The 14,468-nt window shown below is 41.0% G+C and overlaps 1 protein-coding gene across 1 annotated transcript in view; it reads left to right on the forward strand.

Annotated features, from left to right (window-relative positions):
* The first annotated feature begins 1,895 nt into the window (after window positions 1-1,895).
* The window catches only part of STPG2 (sperm tail PG-rich repeat containing 2), a 383,941-nt gene continuing 371,368 nt past the window's right edge, over window positions 1,896-14,468 (forward strand). Inside the window, exon 1 of the mRNA XM_069595066.1 lies at window positions 1,896-2,004. Within this exon, the coding sequence (XP_069451167.1) occupies window positions 1,896-2,004 (109 nt within the window). The remainder of the gene's footprint in view (window positions 2,005-14,468) is intronic.

A 14,468-nucleotide genomic window follows, 5' to 3' on the forward strand; every position in this document is an offset into this window, starting at 1 on the left:
TCTAGCTGGTGGCTGTGTGCTAAGTCGCTTCAGTCGTGTCAGACTCTTTGTGACCCCGCGGACTGTAGCCCCCGCTCCTCCTCTGTCCTTGGGATTCTCCAGGCAAGAATACCGGAGTGGGTTGCCATGCCCTTTTCTAGGGAATCTTCCCAAACAGGGATCAAACTGGCATCTCTTATGTGTCCTGCAGACAGGCAGGTTCTTTACCACTAGCGCCACTTGGGAAGCTCACTCCTAGTTGGTACACAGGTCCTAAGGTTACAAAATCCCCTTTGGAGATACGTAAACAAGCTTCGATAGACCCTGTAAAGAGCACCTTTTGTCTAAACTAGGTTGGCGCCAGTGGACAAAAATCAAATCCAGACAAGAAGTAGAAAAGCTTCCTTTGACACTTCATTTTCAACGGCAAGCCTTACCGCAGGAAAGAGTAATGTAGTCGGCTGCAGATAAGAAAAATCAGGAGGTGAGAGCCTGCACCAGTGCCTATAGCAAAATGGCCTGGACCTGAATTTGCTTTTTGGGGTCACCATCGAGGACGACGGATGATGAGATGGTTGGATGGTATCATCGACTCCTTGCACATGAATTTGAGCAAGCTTCGGGAGTTGGTGATGGACAGGGAAGCCTGGCATGCTGCAATCCATGGGGTCACAAAAAGTCGGACACAACTGAGAGACTGAACTGACTGATACAGTTAAGTATCAGTTTCTTAGTAGAAAGGGGCGGTGTTTAAAGTGCTGAAATTAAAAAAAAATCATTTTAGCCATCTCTCTTGTTATGGATTACACACTTCTCTTTCTCTATAAGATATAGAAGACTTGATGAAGACGTTCTTATATCTTTGGGTCCCCACAACCTAGCAGGATACTGAACCTATAGTATATGCCAGTGTTTTTTAAGTGAGTGAATAATTATTCACGTTATTGAGTAGGAAAAAAGGTACTACAGATACATTCTTGAGACGCAGATACACTTTGTACAGAGCTGCGCTTTCTCAACGCCTCTGTTTTACTTTATGAACAGAGTAATGAGTCTGCTGCTGTTGCTTGGCATCCGACAACAGAAGCACCTTTCAGTTACCTGCATTTGCATTGCTTCGGTTGGTGAGTTTTTCTTCTTCCCCGGGCTTTCTGTTTCTGTCACCACCACCTTCTGGGTTTTTCTGAGCCACACTGTGGACTATATCTGGGATAAAGTTAGAAGTGCTTTCTTTCCCCCTGGGGTGCGATATAGTTGTGGTGGGAGTGTGGGCACAGAATCGTTTCTTTTCGTAGTAAGACCTTTATTTCACAATTTTTGCTAGTCTATTTCCCAGCCGCCCTGACTTAAAGGGAAAATGGATCACAACCAAATTAGCCCTAACTCCTAATGCGTTTTCTAGAGGTTTTCTGACAAGTCAGGATCCAACGTAATTAGAAAAGTAAGAGGATCGCGGGGGTTCGAGTATGTTCTTTTCTTTAGGAAGCCAAGAGAGCCGGGCGGAGCGCTGCGCATGCTCCCAGAGCTCGGCTGGAGAAAAGCGCCTCAACCTTTAGTCCAGAGACTTCCGGGAGGAGAGAAATGGGCGGAGGCAGGGCCGGAAGCACGGGGGTGGGCGGCTAGTGCTTAACCTCGTTCTGTGGAAGGCTTCAGGCCTAGGTTGGTGAACCGATGATTCTGTGGGAAGTCTTACGTCTGGTTACACCGTTTTCAAGTTTTCCATGCGGCTCGAAGTCGCCTGGGAGAAATCTGACACCTATCAGCAGGTGGGGCGATAGCCCCTGCGCTAGCTCCTCCGTTTACAGAAATTCTTCCCGGGCCTTCTGAGTTTGTTGATGACTTTTTGCTCCACCATTTCTTCTAGCTGCTCAGTTCTTAATCCCTTTGCAGCCGCGCACCCCTCCCCTCACGCCATTATGTATGACCGGGCTCCCCGTGTGCTTAGATTGGCTGAAGGTGGCAGCACTGAGAATCGCGTGGGTCCTGGATCTTACCAGGTTCCTTACCTGAAGCAGCAGGCAACAGGTAAGATGTAGAGAAAGGCAAGCCTTTTGTGACAGGCGCCTCACTTTCAGCCTGCCCCGCTCATGTGTGCCTGAGTTAAACACTATAGTACAACTCCATAGGTATAACAGAACATGAAGTACGCAGGGAAAATTCTCTCCCTATTTTTACAGATGGTAAACTAATTTTTCCCATTTCACTAGACCAGTAAGCGTATTACCTTTTTGATTTTACAATGGTTTTCTACATCTTACTTTAAATGCTGCAGATTCGATGTGGGATTTTGATTTCCCTGTCCCAGTTGACTATCAATTCAGTTCAGTTCAGTTGTGCCCGCCTCTTTGCGACCCCATGGACTGCAGCATGCTAGGCCTCTTTGTTTATCCATAACTCCCGAAATTTACTCCAACTCATGTCTATTGAGTCGGTGATGGTATCCAACTATCTCGTCCTCTGTTGCCCCTTCTCCTGCCTTCAATCTTTTCCAGCATCAGGATCTGTTTAAATGAGTCAGTTCTTTGCATCAGGTGGCCAAAGTATTGGAGTATCAGCTTCAGCATCAGTCCTTCCAATGAATATTCAGGACTGATTTCCTTTAGGATGGACTGGTTGGTTGTCCTTTCAGTCCAACGGGCTCTTAAGAGTACTTTCCAACACCATAGTTCAAAAGCATCAATTCCTTGACACTCAGCTTTCTTTATAGTCCAACTCTCACATCTGTATATGGCAACTGGAAAAACCATAGCCTTGACTAGATGGACCTATGTTGGCAAAGTAATATCTCTGGTTTTTAATATGCTGTCTAGGTTGTTCATAACTTTTCTTCCAAGGAGCAAACGTTTTTTAATTTCATGGCTGCAGTCACCATCTGCAATGATTTTAGAGCCCCCAGAAATAGTCTGTCACTGTTTCCACTGTTTCCCCATCTATTTGCCATGAAGTGATAGGACCCAATGCCATGATCTTCATTTTCTGAATGTTGAGCTTTAAGCCAACTTTTTCTTTCTCCTCTTTCACTTTCTTCTTCTTCTTTTTTTTTTTTTTGCAGGAAAAATAATGATTTAATTTATTTTTAAATTTATTTTATTATTTTTTACTTTACAATATTGTATTGGTTTTGCCATACATCAACATGAATCCGCCATGGGTGTGCATGTGTTCCCAATCCTGAACCCCACCTCCTGCCTTCCTCTCCATACCATTGCTCTGGGTCATCCCAGTGCACCAGCCCCAAGCATCCTGTATCCTGCATCGAACCTAGACTGACGATTCATTTCTTATATGATATTATACATGTTCCAATGCCATTCTCCCAAATCATCCCACCCTCTCCCTTTCCCTCTCCCACAGAGTCCAAAAGACTGTTCTATACATCCATGTCTCTTTTGCTGTCTTGCATACGGGGTTATCATTACCATCTTTCTAAATTCTATATATATGCATTAGTATACTGTATTGGTGTTTTTCTTTCTGGCTTACTTCACTCTGTATAATCAGCTCCAGTTTCATCCACTTCATTAGAACTGATTCAAATGTATTCTTTTTAATGGCTGAGTAATACTCCATTGTGTATATGTACCACAGCTTTCTTATCCTCCTCTTTCACTTTTATCAAGACGCTCTTTAGTTCCTCTTCACTTTCTGCCGTAAGGGTGGTGTCATCTGCATATCTGAGGTTATTGATATTTCTCCTGGCAATCTTGATTCATCCAGCCCAGTGTTATTCATGATGTACTCTGTGTATAAGTTAAATATGTAGGGTGACAGTATATAGCCTTGATGTACTCCTTTTCCTATTTGGAAGCAGTCTATTGTTCCATGTCCAGTTCTAACTGTTGCTTCCTGGCCTGCGTACAGATTTTTCAAGAGGCAGGTCAGGTGGTCTGGTATTCCCATCTCTTTCAGAATTTTCCAGAGTTTGTTGTGGTCCACACAATCAAAGGCTTTGGCATAGTCAATAAAGCAGAAGTAGATGTTTTTCTGAAACTCTTTTGCTTTTTTGATGATCCAACGGATATTGGCAGTTTGATCTCTGGTTCCTCTGCCTTTTCTAAAACCAGCTTGAACATCTAGAAGTTCACAATTCATGTCCTATTGAAGCTTGGCTTGGAGAATTTTGAGCATTACTTTGCTAGTGTGTGAGTTCAGTGCAATTGTGCAGTAGTTTGAGCATTCTTTGGCATTGCCTTTATTTGGGATTGAAATGAAAACCGACCTTTTCCAGTCCTGTGGCCACTACTGAGTTTTCCAAATTTGCTGGCATGTTGAGTGCAGCACTTTCACAGCATCATCTTTCAGGATTTGAAATAGCTCAACTGGAATTCCATCACCTCCACTAGCTTTGTTTGTAGTGATCTTCCTAAGGCCCACTTGACTTCGCATTCCAGATTGTCTGTTTCTAGGTGAGTGATCACACCATTGTGATTATCTTGGTTGTGAAGATCTTTTTTGTATAGTTCTGTGTATTCTTGCCACCTCTTCTTAATATCTTCTGCTTCTGTTAGGTCCATACCATTTCTGTCCTTTATTGTGTCCAGTAGCTCAGACGATCAAGTGTCTGCCTACAATGTAGGAGACCTGGCTGGGTTTGACCCTGGGTTGGGAAGATCCCCTGGAGATGGAAATGGCAATCCACTCCAGTATTCATGCCTGGAAAATCCCAAGGACCAAGGAGCCTGGTGGGCTACAGTCTATGGGATCGCAAAGAGTCGGACACAACAGAGTGAGTTCACTTTTGCATGAAATGTTCTGTTTACTATATGAGTCTCCAAATCACCTGTGTGCTTCTTACTACCTTCTGTCTCTTCTTTGTAATCCTGCCTGCCTCACATACCTTTCCTAGAAACATTTACTAAGATAAAACTTTTATATTTGTTTTGGAATATCTTTTTTTCAGGTAGGTGCCTTCTATCTTCTATCTGACCATCACCATCTACTTGAACTTACTTAATGAGAGCTCCTTTATCCCACATTCTGTAAGAAACTTTACTTGTTGAAAGGTGAAATGGGAATGGATAATTTAAGTAATTATTTGCTCTCATTTGTTTGCAGTTAGTGGATGGGGTAACTTTTAATAAGTAACATAATTTGCTTTCTGCTTTTTCTAATCTGATTTTTTGTGGGGCTTGATGTAATCCAAATTAAACTTTTTTCCTTTTTAGCCTACATTTTCCCTATTCCCACACAATTCCTGTATTTTTCAATAAGTGCCAGGATCCATTATTCCATTATTCCATTGACATGATTGATGAGATTAGGATGGTAGGTTGATTTAGGTTTCTTTGGAGTACTAATTTGTCTTTTGTCATTGTTTTAATCTTGAATTTTACCGCCTTTCACCTTCTGATATTGATATCAGTGTTTTTGGAGCTTATTACGTGTCTTTATTTAATGCAGCTTAGTTACAAGCATTACCGTCCTACCAATTTATTAGCCACCAATGACCACTGAAAATGCTTACACTTTTCTATCTTTATTTTATTTTGACACAACTTACCACTCTTTTTTTTAAGAGATACTTCTTTCCCTGGTGTCTGTTAACATCTTTTTGCTGGTTCTTTTCCTAACTGTTCTAACAGTGCCTGATACGTGGTTGGGAGACAATAAACATTTGTTAAATGCTGAATCAAAGTATCATTTCCCCCTCTCTAATCAATACTCCATAGTCTTCTTTAACGATTTTTTTTTTTTAGTTTTTAATTTTTTAAATTTTAAAATCTTTAATTCTTACATGCATTCCCAAACATGAACCCCCTTCCCACCTCCCTCCCCATAACATCTTTCTGGGTCATCCCCATGCACCAGCCCCAAGCCTGCTGCATCCTGCGTCAGACATAGACTGGCGATTCAATTCACATGATAGTATACATGTTAGAATGTCATTTTCCCAAATCATCCCACCCTCTCCCTCTCCCTCTGAGTCCAAAAGTCCGTTGTACACATCTGTGTCTCTTTCCCTGTCTTGCATACAGGGTCGTCATTGCCATCTTCCTAAATTCCATATATATGTGTTAGTATACTGTATTGGTGTTTTTCTTTCTGGCTTACTTCACTCTGTATAATCGGCTCCAGTTTCATCCATCTCATCAGAACTGATTCAAATGAATTCTTTTTAATGGCTGAGTAATACTCCATTGTGTATATGTACCACAGCTTTCTTATCCATTCATCTGCTGATGGACATCTAGGTTGTTTCCATGTCCTGGCTATTATAAACAGTGCTGCGATGAACATTGGGGTACATGTGTCTCTTTCAATTCTGGTTTCCTCGGTGTGTATGCCCAGCAGTGGGATTGCTGGGTCATAAGGTAGTTCTATTTGCAATTTTTTAAGGAATCTCCACACGGTTCTCCATAGTGGCTGTACTAGTTTGCATTCCCACCAACAGTGTAGGAGGGTTCCCTTTTCTCCACACCCTCTCCAGCATTTATTGCTTGCAGATTTTTGGATCGCAGCCATTCTGACTGGTGTGAAGTGGTACCTCATTGTGGTTTTGATTTGCATTTCTCTAATAATGAGTGATGTTGAGCATCTTTTCATGTGTTTGTTAGCCATCCGTATGTCTTCTTTGGAGAAATGTCTATTTAGTTCTTTGGCCCATTTTTTGATTGGGTCGTTTATTTTTCTGGAATTGAGCTGCATAAGTTGCTTGTATATTTTTGAGATTAGTTGTTTGTCAGTTGCTTCATTTGCTATTATTTTCTCCCATTCAGAAGGCTGTCTTTTCACCTTGCTTATATTTTCCTTTGTTGTGCAGAAGCTTTTAATTTTAATTAGATCCCATTTGTTTATTTTTGCTTTTATTTCCAGAATTCTGGGAGGTGGATCATAGAGGATCCTGCTGTGATTTATGTCTGAGAGTGTTTTGCCTATGTTCTCCTCTAGGAGTTTTATAGTTTCTGATCTTACATTTAGATCTTTAATCCATTTTGAGTTTATTTTTGTGTGCGGTGTAAGAAAGTGATCTAGTTTCATTCTTTTACAAGTGGTTGACCAGTTTTCCCAGCACCACTTGTTAAAGAGATTGTCTTTACTCCATTGTATATTCTTGCCTCCTTTGTCAAAGATAAGGTGTCCATATGTGTGTGGATTTATCTCTGGGCTTTCTATTTTGTTCCATTGATCTATATGTCTGTCTTTGTGCCAGTACCATACTGTCTTGATGACTGTGGCTTTGTAGTAGAGCCTGAAGTCAGGCAAGTTGATTCCTCCAGTTCCATTCTTCTTTCTCAAGATTGCTTTGGCTATTCGAGGTTTTTTGTATTTCCATACAAATCTTGAAATTATTTGTTCTAGTTCTGTGAAAAATGTGGCTGGTAGCTTGATAGGGATTGCATTGAATTTGTAAATTGCTTTGGGTAGTATACTCATTTTCACTATATTGATTCTTCCGATCCATGAACATGGTATATTTCTCCATCTATTAGTGTCCTCTTTGATTTCTTTCATCAGTGTTTTATAGTTTTCTATATATAGGTCTTTAGTTTCTTTAGGTAGATATATTCCTAAGTGTTTTATTCTTTTCGTTGCAATGGTGAATGGAATTGTTTCCTTAATTTCTTTTTCTACTTTCTCATTATTCGTGTATAGGAATGCAAGGGATTTCTGTGTGTTGATTTTATATCCTGCAACTTTACTATATTCATTGATGAGCTCTAGTAATTCTCTGGTGGAGTCTTTAGGGTTTTCCATGTAGAGGATCATGTCATCTGCAAACAGTGAGAGTTTTACTTCTTCTTTTCCAATTTGGATTCCTTTTATTTCTTTTTCTGCTCTGATTGCTGTGGCCAAAACTTCCAGAACTATGTTGAATAGTAGCGGTGAAAGTGGACACCCTTGTCTTGTTCCTGACTTTAGGGGAAATGCTTTCACTTTTTCACCATTGAGGATAATGTTTGCTGTGGGTTTGTCATAGATAGCTTTTATTATGTTGAGGTATGTTCCTTCTATTCCTGCTTTCTGGAGAGTTTTTATCATAAATGGATGTTGAATTTTGTCAAAGGCCTTCTCTGCATCTATTGAGATAATCATATGGTTTTTATTTTTCAATTTGTTAATGTGGTGGATTACATTGATTGATTTGCGGATATTGAAGAATCCTTGCATCCCTGGGATAAAGCCCACTTGGTCATGGTGTATGATCTTTTTAATGTGTTGTTGAATTCTGATTGCTAGAATTTTGTTGAGGATTTTTGCATCTATGTTCATCAGAGATATTGGCCTGTAGTTTTCTTTTTTTGTGACATCTTTGTCAGGTTTTGGTATTAGGGTGATGGTGGCCTCATAGAATGAGTTTGGAAGTTTACCTTCCTCTGCAATTTTCTGGAAGAGTTTGAGGAGGATAGGTGTTAGCTCTTCTCTAAATTTTTGGTAGAATTCAGCTGTGAAGCCGTCTGGACCTGGGCTTTTGTTTGCTGGAAGATTTCTGATTACAGTATCAATTTCCGTGCTTGTGATGGGTCTGTTAAGATTTTCTATTTCTTCCTGGTTCAGTTTTGGAAAGTTGTACTTTTCTAAGAATTTGTCCATTTCTTCCACGTTGTCCATTTTATTGGCATACAACTGCTGATAGTAGTCTCTTATGATCCTTTGTATTTCTGTGTTGTCTGTTGTGATCTCTCCATTTTCATTTCTAATTTTATTGATTTGATTTTTCTCTCTTTGCTTCTTGATGAGTCTGGCTAATGGTTTGTCAATTTTATTTATCCTTTCAAAGAACCAGCTTTTGGCTTTGTTGATTTTTGCTATGGTCTCTTTTGTTTCTTTTGCATTTATTTCTGCCCTAATTTTTAAGATTTCTTTCCTTCTACTAACTCTGGGGTTCTCCAACTCTTCATTTTCTAGTTGCTTTAGTTGTAGAGTTAGGTTATTTATTTGACTTTTTTCTTGTTTCTTGAGGTATGCCTGTATTGCTATGAACTTTCCTCTTAGCACTGCTTTTATAGTGTCCCACAGGTTTTGGGTTGTTGTGTTTTCATTTTCATTAGTTTCTATGCATATTTTGATTTCTTTTTTGATTTCTTCTGTGATTTGTTGGTTATTCAGAAGTGTGTTGTTCAGCCTCCATATGTTGGAATTTTTAATAGTTTTTCTCCTGTAATTGAGATCTAATCTTAATGCATTATGGTCAGAAAAGATGCTTGGAATGATTTCGATTTTTTTGAATTTATCAAGTTTAGATTTATGGCCCAGGATGTGATCTATCCTGGAGAAGGTTCCATGAGCACTTGAAAAAAAGGTGAAATTCATTGTTTTGGGGTGAAATGTCCTATAGATATCAATTAGGTCTACCTGATCTAATGTATCATTTAAAGTTTGCGTTTCTTTGTTAATTTTCTGTTTAGTTGATCTGTCCATAGGTGTGAGTGGGGTATTAAAGTCTCCCACTATTATTGTGTTATTGTTGATTTCCCCTTTCATACTTGTTAGCATTTGTCTTACATATTGTGGTGCTCCTATATTGGGTGCATATATATTTATAATTGTTATATCTTCTTCTTGGATTGTTCCTTTGATCATTATGTAGTGGCCTTCTTTGTCTCTTTTCACAGCCTTTGTTTTAAAGTCTATTTTATCGGATATGAGTATTGCCACTCCCGCTTTCTTTTGGTCTCTATTCGCGTGGTATATCTTTTTCCAGCCCTTCGCTTTCAGTCTGTATGTGTCCCTTGTTTTGAGGTGGGTCTCTTGTAAGCAGCATATAGAGGGGTCTTGTTTTTGTATCCATTCGGCCAGTCTTTGTCTTTTGGTTGGGGCGTTCAACCCATTTACGTTTAAGGTAATTATTGATAAGTATGATCCCGTTGCCATTTACTTTATTGTTTTGGGTTCGGGTTTATACACCCTTTTCGTGTTTCCTGTCTAGAGGATATCCTTTAGAATTTGTTGGAGAGCTGGTTTGGTGGTGCTGAATTCTCTCAGCTTTTGCTTGTCTGTAAAGCTTTTGATTTCTCCTTTGTATTTGAATGAGATCCTTGCTGGGTACAGTAATCTGGGCTGTAGGTTATTGTCTTTCATCACTTTAAGTATGTCTTGCCATTCCCTCCTGACCTGAAGAGTTTCTATTGACAGATCAGCTGTTATCCTTATGGGAATCCCCTTGTGTGTTATTTGTTGTTTTTCCCTTGCTGCTTTTAATATTTGTTCTTTGTGTTTGATCTTTGTTAACTTGATTAATATGTGTCTTGGGGTGTTTCGCCTTGGGTTTATCCTATTTGGGACTCTCTGTGTTTCTTGGACTTGGGTGATTATTTCCTTCCCCATTTTAGGGAAGTTTTCAACTATTATCTCCTCAAGGATTTTCTCATGATCTTTCTTTCTGTCTTCTTCTTCTGGGACTCCTATAATTCGAATGTTGGAGCGTTTCATATTGTCCTGGAGGTCTCTGAGATTGTCTTCGTTTCTTTTAATTCGTTTTTCTTGTTTCCTCTCTGATTCATTTATTTCTACCATTCTATCTTCTATTTCACTAATCCTATCTTCTGCCTCCGTTATTCTACTATTTGTTGCCTCCAGAGTGTTTCTGATCTCATTTATTGCGTTATTCATTATATTTTGACTCTTTTTTATTTCTTCTAGGTCCTTGTTAAACCTTTCTTGCATCTTCTCAATCCTTGTCTCTAGGCTATTTATCTGTGATTCCATTTTGATTTCAAGTTTTTGGATCATTTTCACTATCAATATTCGGAATTCCTTCTCCGGTTGATTCCCTACTTCTTCCTCTTTTGTTTGGTTTGGTGGGCAACTCTCCTGTTCCTTTACCTGCTGAGTATTCCTCTGTCTCTTCATCTTGATTATATTGCTGCGTTTGGGGTGGCCTTTTTATATTTTGATAATTCGTGGAGTTCTCTTTATTATGGAGCTTCCTCAGTTTGGGTGGGGTTCTATCAGTGGCTTGTCAAGGTTTCCTGGTTAGGGAGGCTTGTGTTGGAGTTTTGGTGGGTGGAGCTGGGTTTCTTCTCTCTGGAGTGCAGTGGAGTGACCTGTAATGGGTTATGAGACATCAAAGGTTTTGGGATAATTTTGAGCTGCCTGTATATTGAGGCTCAGGGGAGTGTTCCGGTGTTACTGGAGAATTTGCGTGGTATGTCTTGTTTTGGAACTTGTTGGCCCTTGGGTGGAGCTTGGTTTCGGTGTAGGTATGAAGGCATTTGATGAGCTCCTATTGCTTAATGTTCCCTGAATTCAAGAGTACTCTAATGTTTTCAGGCTTTGGGTTTAAGCTTCCTGCTTCTGGTTTTCAGTTATATTTTTACAGTAGCCTCTAGACTTCTCCATCTATACAGCACCGATGATAAAACATCTAGGTTAAAGATGAAAATTTTCTCCACATTGAGGGACACTCAGAGAGGTTCACTGAGTTACAAGGAGAAGAGAAGATGGAGGGGGTAGTTAGAGGTAACTGGAATGAGATGCGGTGAGATCAAGAGAGGAGAGAGCAAGCTAGCCAGTGGTCACTTCCTTATGTGCGCTCTATAGTCTGGACCGCTCAGAGGTATTTACAGAGTTATACGGGGAAGAGGAGAGGGAGGAAGGAGACAGAGGTGACCAGGAGGATAAGAGAGAGGAATGAGTAGGAGAGAGACAAATCCTGCCAGTAACCAGTTCCTTAGGTGTTCTCCACCGTCTGGAACACACAGAGATTCACAGAGTTGGATAGAGAAGAGATGGGGGAGAAAAGAGACAGAGGCCACCTGGTGGAGAAAAAGGAGAGTCCAGAGGAGGAGAGAGTGGTCAAGCCAGTAATCTCGCTCTCAGGTAAACTTGGGTAGTGAAGTTTGGGTCTTTAAATGTACAAAATTGACAACAAAAACCTAAGAGCAAAGATTAAAATCCAGAGTAGAGGTTGGATTTTCAAAGATACAATATTAAAGAAAAGCAGAAGGAAAAAGGAAGAAAGAAAAAAAAAAGAATTATTAAAAAACAAACAAACAAACAAACAAAACAAAACAAAACAAAACACCAACAACCATCCAAAGAGTATATATGGTGTTTGCCTTAAAAAAAAAAAAAAAAAGTCTTTTTTTAAAAAAATAGTAATACTAGGTTATAGAAATAAAAATTAGAGGAGAAATAGAAGACTTAACAATTAAAAAAAAGCTCGGAAAAAAAAGAAAAAAAAGGCAAATAGCAAAAAAAAAAAAAGAATGATTTTAAAAATATTAAAAAATTAAAAATATATCTGGCTCTTCTCTGATGTTATGGGCCTTGTGGGCTCACTTCCAAGGTGGTTCCCTCTGTTTAACTTCTTCTGTTTGCTGGTTTTTAGGCTCACTAGTTCAGTCGCGCTGTGGGGAGGGGGGATGCTGTAAACAAATAGCACTGTCGTGTGTACACAGTCCTCTGCCCCGCTTGACCTGTCCTTTCTCGCGGCGCACAAACCGCTCCGGCTCTACGATGCTCAGCCGGGAACCGTCTGGGGCCGGCCCTAGGCTGCGTGCACTTCCCCGGTCCAAGCCGCTCAGGTTCGGCCCTCAGGCAGCCCTCAGAGGCACAAATGCGGCTGGGACTGTGCTTTGTGCCCTTCCCAGGTCCGAGTAGCTCAGGAGTTTGGCGAGTGCGATCGCCGCGGCTTGTCACCTTTTCTGCCGCTGCTGCTCAGCTTTCTGGGTGGACCGCTGGCGCACCCCGTGAGGCAGATTGTGACTGTCCAGCACCCCCAGAAGTCTTAGCAAAGGAGCCTGCTTGCAGTTAGGTAAGTAAAGTCTCTCCGGGTCTGCAATTGCCCCTTTCCAGTCCTTACGGCTCTGGCTGCCTGTCCCCGGCGGGGGATGGTCTGCAGCCGGCTTTTTCCGCTCCGTCCTTTGTTCTGTGCTCCGTCCTGGCGGTGTCTTATGTTCAAGCTTTTCGCGTGGTAGCTATCCCACAGTCTGATTTGCTAGCCCGAGTTAGATCGTTCTGGTTGCGCGTGGGGCGTTCCTGCCCGATTCTTGCAAAGCACTGCAGCCCGCGCCTCCCGGGTGTCCCTGCCCTGCCCCCACTTCCCAATGGCGGATGCAGGCGTCTGTGCTGCTTTTCCGCTGGGGGAGTTACTGGTGGGCTTGTAATCTCTTGGTTTTAATTATTTATCTATTTTTCCTTCCTGTTATGTTGCCCTCTGTGTCTCCAAGGCTCGCCACAGACTCGGCAGGGAGAGTGTTCCCTGGTGTTTGGAAACCTCTCTTCTTAAAATTCCCTTCCCGGGACGGGCTTCCCTTCCCGGGACGGAGCTCCCTCCCCACCTCCTTTGTCTCCTTTTTCGTCTTTTATATTTTTTCCTACCTGTTTTTGAAGACAATGGTCTGCTTTTCTGGTTGCCTGATGTCCTCTGCCAGCCTACAGAAGTTGTTTTGTGGAGTTTGCTCGGCGTTGAAATGTTCTTTTGAGGAATTTGTGAGGGAGAACATGATCTTCCCGTCCTATTCCTCCGCCATCTTTCCCTTCCCCCTAACGATTTTTATTTTAAGGTATTTCTAAATACCTTTTACATGTTTATATACTGTACTTTCCATCATTTGCTTGTTACTTTTCTCATGTTTACTTTCTCATTCAAATCCACAGCTTCAACTGCTATCTATATTCTGATGACTCCCATGATACAGCTGTTTCATATCTCTAAGATGAGCTTTCTTTTGATAAGGTCTTTTACTTTTTTTAGGCATCTATACCTAAAGTGTCTGAACTTACCAGTTTCCTCAGAATTACTGGGCCCTTTGAAAAAAAATTCCCTATCAGTCAGTTAGAAACTTTAAGCTTTGAAATTACTGTAGACTCCTTTTTTCCCCCTCTAATCACTCTCATTGATCTTAGGACTTATTGATTCTTCTCTTCTGTATATCTCTCAGACTAGTTCCCTTTCTTCATTTAACTGCCCTTGACTTAGTTTGGGATTTGTTATTTTTATTCCGAAACAAGGGCTTCCCTGGTGGCTCTGATGGTAAAGAATCTGCCTGCAATGCACGAGACCTGAGTTTGTTCCCTGGGTTGGGAAGATCCCCTGGAGAAGAGAATGGCAACCCACCCCAGTATTCTTGTCTGGAGAATTCCATGGACGGAGGAGCCTAGTGGGCTACAGTCCATGAGGTTGGCAAAAAGTTGGACACAGCTGAGCGACTAACACTTTTGTCAATAAAATATTTCTCGTTTCCCTCTATTTCAGTCTCTAACAATGTTTGTTTTATGTTTAATGTGATCTATACCTCCACCAACACTTAACCAACACATTAGCAATTCCAGCCTTGCATTATCTGTAAATTCATGCTCACTCACCTCCGTTCCTTTGTACCTGCTGCTACCTTTGCTGGGTATGTTCTCTCGTCTTTCCTTACTTGGCTAATTACTACTTATGTCTTGAGTCCCAGGTGAAGTTTTTCGCTGACTCCAGTCTGTCCCAGGTCTTTCTTCTTTGACTCCTTAATAACTCAAAGGACTTTGGTACTTTATTGTAATTATGTGTTTACTTACCTGGCTGCCCCACTAAAATGTGAGATTTTTGAGGGCAGTAACCA

The sequence above is a fragment of the Ovis canadensis genome, chromosome 6 (assembly GCF_042477335.2).
Source record: "Ovis canadensis isolate MfBH-ARS-UI-01 breed Bighorn chromosome 6, ARS-UI_OviCan_v2, whole genome shotgun sequence".
Classification (NCBI taxonomy): domain Eukaryota; kingdom Metazoa; phylum Chordata; class Mammalia; order Artiodactyla; family Bovidae; genus Ovis; species Ovis canadensis.